The sequence below is a fragment of the Plectropomus leopardus genome, chromosome 2 (genome assembly GCF_026936395.1).
Source record: "Plectropomus leopardus strain MGB_pleo_1.0 chromosome 2, ASM2693639v1, whole genome shotgun sequence".
Lineage (NCBI taxonomy): Eukaryota > Metazoa > Chordata > Actinopteri > Perciformes > Serranidae > Plectropomus > Plectropomus leopardus.
The window spans coordinates 29,424,850-29,444,677 of record NC_142177.1 but is presented as its reverse complement, the minus strand read 5'-3'; the positions used below and the strand labels follow the sequence as shown (position 1 = coordinate 29,444,677).

The 19,828-nt window shown below is 38.8% G+C and overlaps 1 protein-coding gene across 1 annotated transcript in view; it reads right to left on the bottom strand.

Annotated features, from left to right (window-relative positions):
* The window catches only part of ca16b (carbonic anhydrase XVI b), a 139,849-nt gene that overhangs the window by 19,934 nt on the left and 100,087 nt on the right, over positions 1-19,828 (bottom strand). Inside the window, exons 9-14 of the mRNA XM_042507475.2 lie at positions 15,616-15,800; positions 10,187-10,295; positions 10,027-10,076; positions 9,196-9,940; positions 6,477-6,615; positions 3,557-3,648 (exon numbers count right to left, since the gene is read on the bottom strand). Coding sequence (XP_042363409.2) covers positions 3,557-3,648; positions 6,477-6,615; positions 9,196-9,940; positions 10,027-10,076; positions 10,187-10,295; positions 15,616-15,800 — 1,320 coding nt within the window. The remainder of the gene's footprint in view (positions 1-3,556; positions 3,649-6,476; positions 6,616-9,195; positions 9,941-10,026; positions 10,077-10,186; positions 10,296-15,615; positions 15,801-19,828) is intronic.

Genomic DNA, 19,828 nt, shown 5'->3' with positions numbered 1-19,828 from the left:
AGTTAGCAAAGTGCCTGTTACTGTGTGTGTGGGCAGTGTTGTTGTGCATTATCAGCCACCATGTATTCTGACAACATCAATGAACCAGTATAATAAGAAATCTATTAACATATCTTCAGCTCTTATATTGTATTATTTCTATTAATGTATATATTCTGTAATAATAATACACATAAGTTGATATTTCTAAAACTTTGCATACTTGTGTTATGCATTGTAATGTAGCATAATGCACATATTTCTAGATTTTTACATACTTTCATACATAGCATATTGTACATATTATGTAGACTTAATATCTGATTTTTTGATTGATGTCTTTATTTTGAACATGTAAAAACAACAAAAACGGCAGTTAAAAAGATGTGAAGAACAAGCACACACAAAAAAAGACAATTGATACCATCTACATTTGCCTAAATTTACATGTGTGAAAAGGAGTAGGATGAGGTAAAAACTCATTTAATCCTACTGCTTTAATATATAATGAAATTATTACCAAAAACTCCCAGATAGAAATCCAAGACTTGTCAGATACCGGCATGAACATATACATCCTATTTCTTAATATTTACAGTTCTGATACACACCTGTAAAGCCTTATTTATCTTATACAACTATCTGTCTGTCTGTCTATGTACACACGTACACACACACACACCCACACACACACACACACACACACACACACACACACACACACACACACACACACACACACACACACACAGACAAACCCACACACACAATATTGCAAATACTGACCAGCTATTTCATATTCTTTCAGTACATATGGTATACTTATGCAAATATAAATATATTTGCATACATATGTACAAATGCATCTACATATTTGCACATATCAACATTCCCATCTACATATAAATCCACATAAAATCCTGGTGATAATTTTACATACCCGTGGTAAACATTGTAGCATAACGAATACATTTCATTTTTATATTTAACATGCTCCTTATTTCGACTTTAATTATAATCGCTATGCTCTACATCAGACCTACTGTAATTTTTTATATTTTCCTCCTGGGATCAATCAAGTATTTCTGATTTTGAGATTTTAAAGCCACTAGGTGGCAAATGGAAAACGAAAGAAAAGATTTGAGATGAAAAGTCAATTTTGTGCTATTTTAACAGACAAATCTCTACCACAAATGTCTAGATTTGGTATTTTGAGCATTTATGGGAGGGAGCATCTGTCTCATCTGAGTCAAATCAGCCCCAAATCACACATGAGGGATCTTTGATAAGGCTGGTCACCATCACACTGGGACAATAGTGCAGGGGACCCAGCTGTCATCGCTGCTGATGCTGGCAAACGTCTTAACTAATACACCCTCGCAGCTGGGGCTTTTAGGGCTCTTACTTGCCTCAGTGGTTACAGCGTAAAGGTGAATCCTGGATTGTTAATCTGTTCATTTATCAAAATGTCCTCCCCTGTATTAGTGTCAAGAGTCACTTATCAGTCTAATCAGCTCATCTGAATGGCTCTGAGAGAAATGTGGCTTTAGAAGGCAGACACTGATATGAAGTACGGCTGATTAGGCCCAATTTTTTCTTCTGAGGCATGTTCACGTTTATGCTTTCATGATCCACAGCACTATATGCAATATGAATGCTTTAACAGCTATCTCATTATGTCATTTTCCACTTTAAACATAAAAAATAGCTACACGTCTATGAAGATAAGTGATGCAAATTCTGAGCCCATAGAGCCACTGTTCGACGAATCTTCTCTCACATTTTCAACTTAAATCAGATACATGGTCAATCATGCAGAATATATGTGCTATTAAGAAAATTGCCAAGAGAGGAAAAGACAAGCCAGAAAGAATAGGGGAAGAAAGAAAGGGATAAAGAATGAAAAAGACAAGCAATAAAAGCCTAATGAATGTGGAGTCAATACTGGCATCAACTGTGCTCTTTAACTGTGATATCACAGCCTTGAAATGTCCCCGAGCTTTAAGCGACTGTGAAAGTAAAGTCTGATATTGACTAGCTGCCACGGCGCTGCAGTCTGAGACATTAAAGGCAACAAAAAGCCCGTCACACAATTCCTACAGAGGCGCTTTTAGACTCATTTCATGTGTAAATGGACAGAAACTGTGCAAATGAAGGAACACCGTTCCAAAACAGTTAAACACTTAATGCTGGCTCATGGAAGTTTCCTTATCAGTAGACATATATCACTGAAAGTAAGTCAGGATTCCTTTGATATTTTTGTGATTGTTTGTTTCTCTATGGACCCCCACAGTCCTGTCAAGTGACCTTAAGTAACCCCCACATAACACCACCATTTATCTCAACCATTAACCTGTTACTTTTAACTATTTCAAATTTATAGTCATGCTTGAAGCTAATTACTTTAAACGATTATTTATTCCATTATGCAAATCATTTTGGTTGTTAATTGAATTAATTTTAGCTACATCTGTTTTAACCTTCTATCTAGAGCTGCAGTGATTAGTCAGTTAATTGAAAAGTTGACTGACAGAAAATTAATTGGCAACTTATGGTTTCAGTATTTTTTTAAGCAAAAAAGCTAAACATTTGCTGGTTTAATGTTCCTGAAATGTGAGAATGTGATCCTTTTCTTGTCGTACATGATTAAAAACTGAGTAACTTTGGATTTCTATATTGTTGGTCAGATAAAAGATACCGTTTAAAGAGGTCACCTTGAGCTGTGAAAATTGCACCGGGCATGTTTCACTATTATTAATGTTAATTATTAATCAAGTAATCGAGAAAAGAATCAAGCAGATTAATCAATAATCAAAATAATTGTAGGTTGCAGCCCTACATCTATCTGTTACTTTCAGCTAACTTTTTCAACTGCTCATCCATCACGTTTAGCTATCTATGTTGGCAATCTAGCTCATCTTTTGATTATTTTACTTTTAGCTAACTCCTCCAGCTTCTTTGCCAGTTTGCTAACTAATTTACATCATCGAATCAGGTTTATTCATAAACCAAGTTTAAAGCAACCAGAGTTGACCAAAGACCTGCACAATGAAGTTATATGAATAGATAACATGGTAACGGTAAAAAGCAAAAAAGATTACATAATAATATTATCCAAATAAGCATGCACAAAATAAATGAGTAAAGGAAGAAAGAAATTAAAACACAGAAGAGTAAAATGTGAGATATAAAAGCTTAAGGACACTCAAAGGCCTGAGAAAACATGGAGGTTTTAAACTCGCGTTACAAGTGTCTATGGAGGGAGGACACTTAACTGTAAATGGTGCAGACTGTTTTCTGGTGTTTTAGTTCACCTATTTTTATTACTTAAACAAAAAAAAAATCAAATGTAATTTCTTCTGTAAATGTAAAAACGTAAAAAAAAATGTAAATTTTTCTGTGTATGTCAAAGCAACAGCACGAACACAAGTGCCACAGTACCCTCCTTTTGGAATCACTGATCTAAAAAACTGCAACAAACAGCAAATCTGAAGTATGATATAGTAGACATATAACTATGAATATCTGAACTTCACATATATGAATAATTCAGAATAAAGAAGGAAACACAGCTTACCTGGTATGGGAATGATTGGTATACTCTCATTGGCCACAACCCGTGGAGAGTTGCTCTCCTCCACATAGAAGTGAGCTGTCTGGAAAAACCTCCTACAGGGACACAGAGAGAGGGAACAGTGAGATGCCACAGTAAAGTCTATTAGGGAGTCGTTATTCCATTGTTCTCAGATCCGGTCTGTCAACATCAGCATCTGAAAGTTGAGCAGAATGACACGGGAATGGCAGAAAACTGCTAATGAAAACCCCAGAGTGAGCAGGACACGGCTGATCGCACACAGAGCCGTTGACGGTGAGCGGCTCCTGGAAACACAGTCTGAGCTGACTACAGGGAACAGGTAAACAACTCACAGCGACACACTGCACAGCGCCAAATTTAGCTCTTTACTCAAACTGAACTCAACTAATCCAAACACAGATCCTCTCTTCGGGGGCATCACACACCACTTTCAGGAGATCTCACTCCACTTTGAGGACAACAAAATCAACTTAAAAAGGCTCGCTTTCTGGAGAAAATTGTGCGCGATTGCTCAATGCACAGATGTTCATATGACAAAGTTCTGTGTTGAAACTAGATGAAACTTTTGACAATCATTATTCATCTGTAGGTAATTCCTGTTGTTTCAAAAGCTGAAATGTTTGTGCCCCCTTTTGGACAATTTCTCATAATTTCTAAACAGTTAAAGGCCCAAAGGTAGCAAACTGCCAAATTAAAGCCAAATTCTAATACAAACACAAACACACAAACAGGGCAGTCGGGCAGTTTTTTCTGGTAACATTATTGTTAAAAGATGAATTGAACATCTTTTTTTGTTTTTAAGATTAAAATGTTCCACATTAAAGTCATCCTTACCCACACTGAGCATAAATAAAGATAAAAATTAGCAATTTTAACATGATTAGTGAGATCTAAATAGAAGAAATTTAAAAAAATCTAGTTCCTCACTTTTAGAAGACTCCTGAACATCAGAGAGTCTGTCTATAAGAGAGGAATCCTTAGAGTCCTGAGCACCTTGCACATCTTCAGCCTCCACCCCCTCCTAACACACACATAATGTATACTAATGAATGCAAACTAAAGACCCAGGTTTCATCCCACTGCTAACATTTCCCAGGTTTAATCCTACCTGTACTTGAAGCAGAGGATGGAGCAGATGGTTGTCATTCTTTAAGAGAGATAAAGCGAAGCATTGAGAGAAAAATAAAAAGGCAGAACTCTATTTAAAAGATATAGAAAGAGAAAGACTGAGAGGGGAGGGTGCACAACAAAAAGGGAGGAGAGTTCCCCCCCAAGCTTGCGTCACAGCCTCCCAATCCAATGGCTCCCTTTGGGTGCAGATGTGGTACGGCTAACTAAGCAGCATTGTAGACACCTCCTCCCTGATTCTCTCCCATGATCTCAGAAGAATAGTTTGCTTTGGGGGAATAGAAACGGGCATGAAATGGGCTTTCTGAATAGATGTCAGTGGAGAGAGGCATCCCATTCAACACCAGTGTTAGCACAGCACTGAGTCACTAACATGAGATGGGACATTTTTTTCCCCCAGTTGAACATCTGTGAGTTTTTAACAAACACCTCGAGCCTCAGGGGCTTCCAGATGTGTACTGTAAAGCTGGCAATTAACTCCATTGTAGACAGACTCATAACCGAAGTCTAAACGCTGAAAACGAACAAGCTGAAAATAACACAAGGGTTTTAAACTTCTCTAAATTGATCGCATACTTTTAAACGCATATTTGAAATGGATTACGATATCAAGTTGTTAATGGCCAAAACATCTGTGAGCAGAGAAACTAGATTTTATAGCAGCGCTGTCACCAAGAGAGACTATGCAGAGCATGAAGAGTGACGAGAGTGTGAATGGGTTGATTTCATCTTTCATCATGGTCTTTTCCCCAGGGGAAGCAGGCATTGTCTGTGAACTGTCAGAGTTGTCACAACAACAGCTGTGATGGCCATTTCTAATCTCAAAGCTGCCCCTGCTCTTCTTCTCAAATACCACAACCCTCAGTAATCCATCCGCCGACTGAATCCGCTGCAGTCGTCTTCAACAAACTGTCTGTTTTTTTTTTTGTTTTTTTTTTTAAATACCTCTAAAAGCAGGGTATAAATAACAGCCTGGAATCAGCTCCATATATTATCTGACACCACAAAATGCCACAGTAAGGTGTTGTTGGCCCATAAACATTTGCGGCAGCATTTTCACACTTAGAGAAATATCCTGGGAAAAGGAGTTTAGAAAATACATCTAACACATTTCAAGTATTAACACAAATAAATCGCAGACTGTAAATAAACAAAATCCAACCCAACTAGAAGCAGAGCCTTTAGAGACAGTAAATATGCATGGGACCAGCTGAGGAAATGGTCCATAGTGCTATTTGTAACTCATTAACCATCCCACATGTGCCAGTGGCCTGGCCTGTGTAATTACTGGAGCCCCAATAGCGTGGCTGGAAATCAGCCCAGCAGATGAAGACACAGCTGGGACCTCCGCTGGCTCTGCGGGGCCTTCAGGTCTCCTCACCCCAACCAAGGTGGGTGATGGGCTGATGTACGACATGAAGGCAAGAAAACAGACTCGCTACCAGACTGTGTGAGATTGATGATGCATACACATACATAAAATGGACACATTCAAACGTGGTGGGTCTGAATGTGGAGCAGACTGACTGGAAAATCCAGACATACATGCAGGCATGTCACTTAACCTGAAATGTGAGATTTATAGGAGGGGCTAAAGTGGGTGAGGGGAAGGTAGTTTTCATATCCCCGAGGGAGGTATCAACGATACCCTCATCAGGATGAGGCATTTCTGTATGTATCAGCAGTTCATGTAATGACATTTTACTGTTCTATCAAACTTTATTTTAGCAGTAAAATGTGCCATCTGGAATGAGGTTAAGTATGTTGAACTCACCTCCAGTAGACCATCACAATCAGCAGCATTATAAGGCAGAGCAGAGTGAGAGCAGACACCACCACCAACGGGACGATCCACACCATCCGGCCCATCCCCGGGTGAGGGGTTCGGGTCACATTGGGTAAGATGGTCCTGTCTGGAACGGAATAAACATTCACATAAATATCTGGCTAAAAATATTATACTGATCTACAGACTATCCACACTGAAAGCATTTTTATAAGCGTTTTTGATGCGCATCACTCGCTCATCTCACAGAACAGATTTGTCTCCATTTACATTTGAATAAATGTAATCCACACAAATGCAGGCGGTTTCTGTGACACATGCATCTTATGGAGACCCCATTTTTTCCGCTTCAAGTCTATTTTTGTCATGTTAAGAACTATGTTTTCTGTATATACAGCTGTGTAAATGACACAAATATCCTGCTGTATATCACCTTTGGACCTTTTAACCATATCAGGTCAGTCTGCGAGATTGCCTGTTTTTACTATAGGCAGATTCCTCTCACCAGCTCTGTGGGCGGGGAAATAAAATCACTGAATCTGTTTAGAAAAACCCCTTTTCATGTCTTTCCATGGAGGTGACATGTAATCTATGTTGGTTCAGTAATTTTTTTGCTGTCAGCTTAGTGGAGGCAGGTCCACTTAGCTCCCCGGGAGCAGCTGCTGACAGACGGCTGAGACGTTTAAGGAAGACAGAGTCAGTGAGGACTGGATGACACAATCCCACACATTTTCATAGACAAAAATTTCAAAATGTATCCATTGCTTTTTCAAGGACACACACACACACACACACACACACACACACACACACACACACACACACACACACACACACACACACATATATATTTATATGAATGTATATATTTGGCCCACTAACCAAGCGTTTTTCAAACATAAGATTCAAGCTCTATTCAAAAATAATTTTAGTTAGCCTGTATATATGGAGAAAAAGACAAAGCATTGGGGAGTAAATGAAAAAACATACATGATGCCAAACTAAACATGAGGGTCACATTAACACATATTAGAGCCAAGTGATGTCTGCAGCTTCAGAAAATAAATTTGCTGTTTTATGTTGCATTATGTGGAGGTTGTCTAAGGAAGATTACTGTAGCAATTTCATTACTCACAACATATTTTATGCTTTTTCCTTTAAATGATTTTAAGTAATTCCACAACTCTTCCAGGCCTGAAAAATGAGATTGTGAAATTCCATGACTTTCTAGGTATTCCATGACCGTGGGAACCCTGTTACATGCTACTTGCTCCTAACTTACATCTCACTTTCAGTAGAAATTCACAACAACTGATTTACGAAATTCTAAGATACTGATGTGTAGGGTGCACATTATAGCACATTTCAAGTTACTCTGATTTTGCACGTTTTTGTTTGTAGATAAAACGAGACAATCTTGGTGAAAATTGGTGCAGTCTCTGTGCTGCTTTTAGCCCTTTATCTGTGTCTTCAGGGCAAATCTATGAGAAGAGGGGAGGGGTGTATTAGCATGCAGTGCTGACTGCCAAAATGTCCTTTTTAATGCCACCACTGGGAGTCGCCAAAGCCAGAAATGTTTTAATTCTTCACATATGGGCTTTAATCTTCACCATTATAGATCTAACCGGAGCCTGGTTTGAGCTAAATATTTAGCTTGATTAAATAAAAAAACAACCTATAAATAATAATAAACCTAAGGGTCTATTATGGCAAAACACATACATTAAACTTTCCATGAGACCCTTTAAATGACAGGATTGGAGCATCCTTAAGATCCTCCAACTCCACTCTGCTAATTGTTCACTGCAGTATATTTAAAAAGCAAGGTGATGCTGCCTTCTGTGTTATTGGCCTCCAGAGAAGGTCAGATTTTCTGAGCCAGTTGTCAACTTCAAACATAATTTAAAAACCTATCTTTTTAGACTTTTATTTATGTAGCTTTTATGTAATTAATTGGCATCAAATCTATTTCATATTTATTTATTTTTTCTCTCTCTCTTTGTCATGTGTGTGCATGTGGCTGTGTACTTGTATCTTATTTATCTTATTTTCTTTTATTTGTTTATATTTTTTAAATTTTTTATCATTTAAAGCACTTCGAGTTTCACTTGCTGCATGAACTTTGCTATACAAATACAATTATTATTATTATTATTATTATTATTATTATAAAAAACTTTAGACTGATCATGATCAAACCTAATGGCAATTTTGACTTTGGGCCAAAAGTCAGAATACTGACTGCCTGATTACAGCTTTCGAATAATGTCACCAACATTAACACCAACATCCAAAATAAGGAGGGTGAAAAATCTGATGAAAAAACATCTTAAAATATTGCTATCCCTTGAAGCGAACTCTTTCAAAATATGCTTAAAGCGATTCCTGGAGGCAGAGCCCCTATGGCAGACAACTTATTTCTGCCTTCAGGCCTCTGTGTTGTAGTGACACGAAAGCCTGCAGCTTTATCTTTGACTAGAAATGGTAACCAGTGTAGTCACTGTCTTATATCAGCGTATTTGTTATACTAAATTGGGCTCTGTAACTGTTGGTTGTGATTACAGAATTCAGCTTTGGAGGGGAAGCCTTGCCTCGTATGATAGCTGACAACAAAAGGAGGATTCAAAAGGGATGTGTCTGTTTGGGAAGGGACAACAAACAATAGCGTGTGCTGTATATGTGTGGGAGAGAAGAGAGGTCTGCTCACCCGTGTGGACAGAGAAAGGCCAGAGACTCTTGCCATCACTACTGATCTTTGGAGACAATGTGGAGCTCTGGGGAATCTGCATCTCTGCAGTGTCATTACGAGGCTCCTTGGTGGAGACTGCATTTGCATCTGTGGGTTTCTTCTCTGTGTTGACCAACTCATCGTCGCCGGTGCTTGCAGGTACTGTGGTGCCTTTGACTGTCGGCTTTCCTTCTTCTTTCTCTTTGGCTGTGGATGTGGGGGTGGGGATTAAAGGCTCTTTGGCCACAGTGCTGTTGGCTTGCTTCTCCTCATTATCAGGTGGAGTCTTGTTCTTTCTCTTCTTCTCATCCTCTCCCTCCTCCTGCTCTCCTTCTCTTTCCCCCTCCTCCTCCTCATCCTCGCCGTCACGTGCAGCCGGCTTCTCCTCAGACGGGGTGTCTGCCTCGGATCCCTGGGGTGCTTCCTGCTCGGTGCTGGACTTTACAGGCGGGACGGATGGGCGGGTGGGGTTGTGCGTGGCTTGCGGTGCCTGTGTGGGCCAAGCGGAGCTAGGCAAAGAAGAGATGACCCCTCCGCCCACACCCAAGCCTGCCAGCAAGGTGCTCGTCACCACTGATGCCACTGTGGCCTGGCTGCCACTAGAGGAGGGGCCCATTCCCGTTGCCATGGAGACAATGGAGAAATGGATGCCAGAGGACGTCCAAGTGGAGGAACCGGAGCTGATGGGAGCCATGTCTGCAGAGGACGCTGGAGAAATCGTGGGCTGACAGAAGAAGGCAGAGAAAAAGTAACATGAGCGTTACGAACACACAAAAAGAAATTTGCACTGCCATCTTCTGGTCAACTCACCATCCCAGTCTTCACAATACGAGAGCCTTCAAATATTCTTGTTGTATTAGCTGAAAGACACAAGAGTAAGCAAGCATTTGAAAAATCTGTTTCAGGTGTCTGACGTGCAAAATTAGTTCTCCTTTAGGAATACATGACTCAATGGATTTTGAGCAGGTACCTCTGAACAGCAGTGTTTGACTGAAATCACTGCGCAGGTCATGCTGACACACTGCCTGCACTCTGAACAGGTACAGGACGTCAGGGGACACATTAGTGATGACAGCTTTCTGCAAAACAGAACATGAACATACATACACACTTAAAACCACCTGCAAACGTGTTGCAAAGAACTTCATACATGTAAGCCAAACGAAGCGTGATCTGAAGGTGAGAATATCTGAACATAAAGCAGCTATTGGAAATGAATACATGGATTATGATATTGCAAGGCACTACAAAGACACCGCAGTCCTGCTTCTTCCCTTAAATTCACAGGTATACAGAGAGCCACTCCTAACCATAACTGACAATATCAGTTACTGAAAAGGAAATGTATACTCTCAAACCCTTAGGCATTAGACTTGAGTTCAGTTTTTTAACCTGAATGTCCAACCCACATTGTTTTTGTATAAACAGGTGATCTCATATGTAGGTAAAGTTGAGGTACTTAACCCCTCGTGGCACAACCATTTCCCTTCCATTCCTTTACTGCGAAAGGTATATTTTATATCTGTTGTGTAAATAACATTTGCTGCCCATCCTCCATCATTTTTTTCCCGCTAATTTTTGTAATGTTATAATAAGAATATTCATGTATTGTACTTTATATTTATAATATCTTTATGGAAATGTATGCAGTCTGGATCAACTCATCCTCTGATGTACACTTATATCAATTGTATCTCATTATCTTATGAAATGCAATATTTATATTGTACTTAATTTTGTATAGTATAATTACAGTTGCTAATGTCTTTACTGTTTATGTTTTGTACTGCACTTGTTTGATTCTATGCAGAGTGGCACATCATTTTTTAAAAAGCACGTCTAATGACAATTAAACATAAAGTGAACCTAAAAAGCAACATGCAAAACACGTAGTTTGCTCCTTTTTGTTATTAATGGAAGTTCTTAAAAAATCGTCAATTTGAGTATCCTGTTGTGCACTGAACTTAATTTCCAAATAATATTTGAATGAAAAAACATTTCAAACTGTGGATGCTGTTGATTCATATTGCCTAAAATGCAAATATACTCTGCTAAGCCACTGTTCTGTCAACAGTGTATGACCCACGAGTTCGATGCCGTTTAAAACTTCATTTCCTGCCTAATTTAATTGTGTTGTGCACTTTGCAGATGGCTTTACTTGTATTAAAATGGCCCTCAGTACGGATGGGTGATTGCCTCTGGTGTTGGAGAGCTAGTATTTTTCAAAAATAATTCAGATAAAAAGGTGTCCAGAGATAGAAACTGAAAATTGAAATGGAAATGAAGTGGGCCAAATAAGAAAGACTGACAGCGGAGAGAGAGCTGGAGAGAATACTGTCAGTAAAGCGACTGATCGACTGTATTAATGGAGTGTAACCACATAGAGCACCTCATGGACACATTAATCGTTCTTTCAGTCAGCTGTCGATGATAAATGTAGAGTAACAACAAACACTTACAAAGCTCTTAACAGAACATGAAGATATTATATGAGAACAACAACAAAATCGTAGCAATTTATTGAAAAACAGTCAATCTGATCATTGTTAAAGAAAGCAAGGAGCCAAACAAGTCAACTTATGGGTTCAAATATCGGTTTAAAGAAATGACTCTGCCTCATATTTTACATCTAAGCTTCTCAAGCAATGGGGGATCCTGACAGAGAATGCTTGTACCTCATGTCAAGACCACAGAATATAGTAAATGAAGACTTGGGCTGCAAAGATATGACGGCTCCACCAGAAGAGCGCAGGGAGCAGTCTGGCTGATGGGGAGTTAAAAGGTCAGTAAATGTAGCTGGAGGATGCTGAGAGAAGCAGGTAACAAGCACGGGGAGACTGAAATTGCAGTGAGATGGTTTCTATGTTTAACATCAGACAGAACTCTTGTGACAGGTCTCTTAACGTTAAAGTTAAATACAAGAAATAAATGTTAATTTATCTCTAGCTGTGGATAGTTTCATTTGTGAGGGAGTTCTTAGTTGTAGGAGACCTGATTGTGTATTCCTTTCAACCTGCTTGACTATAATTTCAAAGCTAAGGTAACTAGTTTGTAAGTTAAAGATCCCCTCCAGGCAGGTTTTGAAGGAATAGTTTGGATTTTTGAAGTTGGGTACTTATCCATAGTCAGTGTTCAGAATACAGTAGATGGCATTTGGCATGATCCCAGTATGGACAAACAGACATAAGTACCACCATGGAAGCTAAGCCATGAACTACTGTGAACGTGGAGGCAGCAACAAAACATATTTTAACCACAAAAAAAAAATCAATATCACTTGAAGTGCTCACTATATTTACAATATATGTACTGTTAACCAAAAGCCACCAGATTAGTGGTCTTTTGCTTCCTTGACTGGTTTGTGTTATTGTGTGACCTTGGTGTTTTAAAGACTTAATTTGGATGCACCAAAGCCACACAGTAAAACAAACAAACTTCAAATTCAAATATGTGGAGGGAATTTAAGAGGAAATTTTTAACCCACTACTTCATTACACCTTAAATAGAGAGTAACTGAACAGGTTCACAACAATCGTGTTGGACATGTGGGCATGTTGGCGGAACAGAGAAGCAAACCACACTCACATTCTCTGGGAATGTCACAAGTTACACCAATTCTGAGAAGATGCAAATGTTACAATTTAGGAAATTCTGGTATATACAATATGTAAGGGATGCAAAGTTATGTACCTTGGAAATATAAATGATTGTATCATGGAATACGATTACCAAGATATTATTGATCACAAGCAAGAAGGCAATAACAAACTGGTACAAGACTGAATCTCTTACTATAGAAAATTTGTTAAAAAAATGTAAGAGATTTATACCATGGAGACAAATGACCTACCAACTTCAACAAAGAGAAACTGTTTTTAACAACAAAATGAAAGAAAGTAATGATCTATGACACAGTGGAAAAACCTATTTGGACAAACAGATGTATAAACATCAAGAAACTGGATATATACACCCTTCTTTGAAAACTGACATCTGTAACCTTAACTGTGCTGTATTTCACTGTTTTCTCCATTTGTGCTTCTTTTTGTTTTGTATTCCTTCTATTTCTCTGATTGTGGAAAGAAAGTTTGGAAAAAAAAACAAAACTGTATGAGGCATTACTGTATGAGGCAGCAGTTGACCAGCAACTCTCATGTTCAGCAGGGTAAAATTACTGTTTTTGTCAAAGGAGTCTGGTGGCTTTAAAGAGAGCATAAATAACATCTTCGGTTCCCTGTCAAAAAGAGCCATTTGACGGCAAGGTAAAGCAGGGATACTATTCCAAATACAACGTTACTTTTCACTGATATTGACTGTTTTAAGTGAGACTTTTTCTAGGTGGCTAGAATATGTTTTGTTGCTGCCCTCCCACAGTGGTTCATTGCTCAGCTTCTGTGGCAATACTCCTGCCTGCTTCTCTAAAGTGGGGACATGCAAGCTGATATTTACTATATGTAATACACTAACTACAGATACGTACCTCATATAGCCTCTCTTTAAAAATAATCTAACTATCCCTTTAAAACAAAGAGAAACTGCATGGAAGAATAAGTTGTGTCTGACATTGTTTTCCCACAAAATAGTTAAATTACTTTGGTAAAAACAAATTACATCTACTCCTTCTCTGTCAGAAGCTATGAATATGCAAATGTAATGTTCATTTCAAAGCTTTAATTGCTAAACACAAGCGTCTATTAATTCACTGAAAGGCCCATCTTTAGTGTGTGTGTGTGTGTAAGTTGAATATTGGACCAGAAATTGCTTCCAAATAATTGCAATGAACAGCCTTTTACTGTCAGACCCTGAACATTCACCGCCCTGCATGGTGAAGGCTTAGCATCCAAGTGAAGTAAGCAGAACACATTATTGGGTTGAAGGGGTTATTAGCTAATGCATTTGCTAGTATAACAGTCAGCTAGTGTAAGCATTAGGGCAGTGGTTCCAAACTTGTCCAGCTATGGGGTTCAGATTTCTCTTTAGTCATTAGTTTAAGGTCCACACATTACATAAATGACCACATATTACATTTTATTTCACAAAATGTAAACAATATGTTGGTTTAGAACACAAAAAACTGGAGTGTGATGCAAGAATTAACAGAAACGGCACTTCAAAATAAAAGCACTGTGCTAGAGATTCACTGTGCTTCAAAACTAAGTTTGTTTTTTACTAATTTGAAATGTTCACAAGTCGCTTGCAGTCCACTCAGAGTGGACCCGTGACCCACTTTTGGACTGCGACCCACCAGCTGTGAGCCACTGCATTAGGGAGAAGGGAGGATGTTATGTGTGCAAAGGTTTGCTGGATGTCATTGCCTTCAGATCCCACCTCCTCTCTGCATTTGCTCCCATCAACCAGCAGAAGTCACTGGTGCAGCAACACTGCATGATCCCTCACCTGCTTCCCACTCATGACAATGACAACTGTGTTTACTGGAATGCATGCTGGAGGCAATGCTGCCCTGAGGGAACTGATCCCAGGTCTCTGAACCAGTGGGTGGGTGTTCTGCCCCTGCACTGTTTATGTATAAAGAGGCAGTCATGCAGACTGTCAAGACAGCTGGAGGTCAGTGGGCTTTAAAGGAGATGCACAGCTGGGTGTTGGATTCCCTCAAATGGAAGGATATGTGACCAGAGAGAAGAATGTGTAGTGTGGAAAAAAAAAAAAAAGAACAGCCCTGTGGGTGTTACCTCCAGCAGGAGGAGGGATATATTTCTGTGGAGACTGACTGTTCTGCTGGATACAGATACAGGAAGAAATGAAGTGGTAACTCAATGTTTAAGGCACACAAGCAGAATTGTGTGATCACTGATGTCAAAAACTTCACTGAGATCTAAAGAACTAAACTCGCACAGTTGCCTGCGTCGGTTGCCTAAAGACGACAGTTTGTGTTCAAAGAGCTGCCTCCAATGCCTGAAAACAGACATTTTTTTTTTTTAAGATTAAAAGTTTTCAAAATGTGAAAATAAAAATGTTTTTTTGCCTTTGTCTGCTTTACTTTTTGCTATACTGTCAGTTATCCTTTGCCAGTAATATACTGACCTGCATCACACACTGAAATAAATAAAGAGGTGGAAAATGCTCAAAGTGAGACAAGGCCACAGGCGCATTTGTCAACACATTACATATATATCAGTTAGACTTGTCAGAGTGTGAGACAGTCCTATGTGTCTATTCTTAGACAGGTGAGTGACAGGGGATTGTCTGGGCCCTCATATCAAGCAACAGCCACGCGCAGAGTTCATCACAACCTGTCGCCTCCTATACACACTGTCACTGATCCAGCCACCCTCTGATCCTGCCAGATACATCTGAGGCTCTGCAATCAGAGCTGTTTAAACAACTATTCTGAAAAACTGCTATGAGCAGTTGTTAGTAGCAGTTGATATTAATACACACCATGCTCTGGTCCCCCGTCTTGGTGAAGGTCTTTTCATCAGCGACGTCACGTTTCACCCAGCTGTAGGAGACCATGTAGCTGGTGATGGGTGGGTGGTAGACGGTCAGAGGGCGCTCCCAGCTCACCATCAATGCCGTCTGGTTCAACGGCTGGATCTTCATGCTCACTGGAGCACTGCTGCACACTGAAAGACCGGAAAGTAGAGGGGAGTAAGTTAAAGAAGCAGTGTCTGAATGCAGCCGGGTGAAAATGAAAGGCTGTGTTGGGAGGACAACTTGACCACATGTACATGTGTCTGTTGATGTGTACGGGCAGAATGCAGGTTGCCTTTTATCAAGTCTATTATTACTGTCTGCTGCTGACTTGATTCAAAGCCATTTATGCTTGAGAAACATCTAAAAGGTACAAGATAATACAGTAACTCAATAACAAAAACACTCCTGAGGGCTTGACTGGGGTCAGATACAACGTCGGGTGTCAGCACACATTATCATTCTGTGCACTTTCATGTCATTTTCATGCCACAACACTGCAAAAGATTCCAGGTAGAATAATGAGCAGTTAAGTGTAGTGCTAAACATGTGGTACAGATGATACTGCAACTTCCTCCCCATACCTAATTTGCAAAATCCTGTCTGTGCAACATTAAACAGGATGCATGAGGAGGATGAAAGAAGAGCTGTAAGTCTGCCTCAAGGTGGCAGTGTAGGCTGCAGCACGGATATTTACACAGGCATCCGTCAGTATGAGTAAGGGACAATCTGGACAAGCTTCTCAGCACATCAGGGCAACAGCAATCTGGAACCAGTGTCAGCTGATTATGTGCACACAGGGTTTCTGTCAAATTGAAATCGTCGCCACAGTTTTCTTCATTTACAAAGTGAAGCTCTGGTGCAAATGATGCACCATGATATATGAAAGGGGAGACAGGGTGGGAGGAAATCAGTCAGAAGGACAAAAAAGAGAGAGAGAAAAAAAACCCCACACAATAGCAAGAATATCTCGGGGTGTTGATGAGGTGTGACAACTGTGAAATGCATCATAACCCGTCGGATGTTTGTTGTCAACTTCAGTAGCTCAAAAAAAAAGCTGTTTAATAACAGCTGAAGACATCATCGTAGTTATGCTGCCTGCATCATTACTGTCAGGTCAGCCATCATCCTTTTCACCATCGAGACTGGTGCACTAGTAACACAAAAAAATTAACAGCAGGTGTAAATCTACTGGATAAACATCTTGTCAACACCTGTGTGACACCTTGAAATATAACACTGCTATGGTTATTAGTTTTTGTTTTTCATTTAGGATGTTTGTTCGTAATAAATGGGGCAACTTTTCGTACACTCGGTCTACTGATGAAAAAATGACATCTGTATTAATGAGAAGCCTCATTATTTAGGGTCATTTCATTGGTCTTAATATAATGGCATATTGGCAGCAAAATTAGCAAGTGCTAAGATAGGCCTGTAACGATTTCGTTTTTGGTGCATGATATTGTCACAGAAATAATTGCAATAAAGAACATTGTCTTTTCAAGACCATTTCCTGGCACTTATTCTATGTCTGTAAGTACAACCTATCAAAGACCAATTAACTTTTAATTGCGATGAATATTTAGAGATCGGAATTGGAATGTGAAATATGTGGAATATTTTAAATAAATAAAACATAAATAAATGTGTGTGTGTGTGTGTGTGGAGCACCTGAGCCTCGCCCCTGTGAAACTCCAACACAGAGAGCAGTTGAGACAACAGAAGCAGAGCGACCATAAATGACGTAAAACATGTCTCAGCGTAGTTTTTTTTTTTTGTTTGTTCATGTGACTTAAGTGACTCAGGTGCTGTTTACCAGTTTTATAATAGAAAACCCTGCTGTTTATCCAAGCATCATGTTGAGACTTTTTTAATGCCACTCGGAAATTAGTTTAAGACCAATTTTCTAAAAAAACCAAAACTGAAAAAGAACAGTTGTGATTAAGCCAAATGGTTATTGGATCATAAAACATGACTTTTGGAAAGAAAAAGATAGATTATCTGTGGCAAATGATGGCAGAACAATCCTTTTCAGAGTGGAACAAATGGAAGATAGTGAACATATTATATTATCATAAAAGTATCTATTTGGTTAACAACAGAATTGGGGAATATCTGGCATTTCAGGCCATTTTTTTGTTGGGTAAAAATAAGATTTTGTCACAAGATCTCAGATTAAACTGAAAACAAAATCTTTAACTGTATGAATCAAATGATTAGTTCATGATTGTTGGCGCAAATACTTCACATGCTAGTGAGAAAAATCCTATTAATTTTCTGTGACTACATACACTGTGACATGCCAAAAATCAGCCTTCTAGTTTCACTTCGGTCTGCAACATCGCTTAGAGCAGAACCCGAATCTTTATCCTGGCAGATTCTTCCATAACTGGGATGAATTGACTGTTGTCAACAAACAGCAGTTCCAGTTCTTCTCTCCTCTCAAGGCTGTATGGTAAGTTTTAAAAAGGCTGCGTGCAGATATTCGAATGACAGAAAAATAACAATTTCATTGAAAATATAAAGAAATAAATGAAGCTATTTTTTTAAAGCATAAATAGTTTTGATGTTCTGAACTTTGCAGGAAAGTTAAGTTATGCATATCATCTGAAGGCCAAATACCAACACCTCAACACTGACTCACAACATTGCAATATTAGACTTTGAAAATAATATTGTTAGGTGACCAAGATAAAGTGAAGTGGCAAGCAGTTAACTGATTGTTATTTGAGTCATTTTTTCAAACATATCAAACATTTTTTGGTTCCAGTTTCTTCAGTGTGACGGTTTGCATTTTTTCCTCTTTCATAAAACATTCAATGGTTTTCTACTCTAAAGTCAAAGAAAAATAAGCACATTTAAGGCGTCACCTTGGGCTCTGGGCATTTTTCACTATTTACTGACATTTAGACAAAACAAGTAATCAGCTATTCAAGAAAATTATCAACAAGAACATGGGATACTTTAACCAAATTTTGAACAGAGGTACGCTGAAGCCCTGTCTAAACATATACAGATGATTTTGTAAACAGATATTTTCCTCTATGTTTTGGCCTCACATCCCCATGACCATATAACTAATGAATTCAAAGGTGCAGAGTTTTTACCACTAACAGACAAACAGAAGCTGTTGCAACTGGATTTAAAACGGTATGAGATTTCCGTTGTACGATAACCCTCTCAGAAAACATCACAGTGTACAGTCTTATAAAATTATTCGTATTCTTATTATGAGTTATGATGAACCTTTAAGAAATAAAACAGAGGGGCTTTTTTGGGTTGGACAAACGCTGTGCTATAATTAAAACCTGAAACCATTTTTTGAATTCATTGGAAGTTTGTGTAAACAGACAGGCAGTCGAGGAAAGACAACAAACATGCACAAATAAGATTCTTGACATTTTTGCATGTTTATCTTTAAAATGCTGTAAATATGCAAATGTACAAGGTTTAACAATAAACTTTATTTTCAAAAAGAACATCCGTGCACTGAAACTGTAAATTTAATTGAGAATTTTATAGCTCAAAAAGTACTCTATGCATCTTTTTCTGCATTGTGTTCTGTTAAAAACAAACTTTCATAATGTGTTTATCAGTCAACATAAAAGCCAATATCGATATAACTGTGATGGGAAAATATCAGACGATAAAATCTGCTGACAGATATACTGGTCGGCCTCTAGAACAAATAGTCGAAAACTTGTTTTGAACAGCCAAATACGATTTGACTGACATAATTCTGAGTCTTGTGCAGAAAATAGTAGTTTTATCTGTTCAAGTGTAGACATGTTCCTAATCTGGACTCGAGTCATGAGAAAAAGGTGCTAGTGCTTGTTTACACATGCAGATATGACAAATTACATACTGGCCTATATATCATGACCATATTACTGGACAAACAATGAATCTTCCACGTGTTTTGCATCAGAAGCGACACATCTTTAATGGACAAAACAACTTTCATGGGTGTAAAAACCACCTTGATGGAACATATAGTCAAGGTATGGCCCTGGTCCGCACAACATTTACAAGCAAAGCCATCATTTACTGTGCGCAGATAAATATCCTCCCTCACACAACCTTGACAGATGTCACCCGTGAAAATAAGACTGACACCGTTTACTCCCAGCGCCTCCCATTAAGTATAGATCCTTACTTTTTAGCACAATAAAATAGAAAT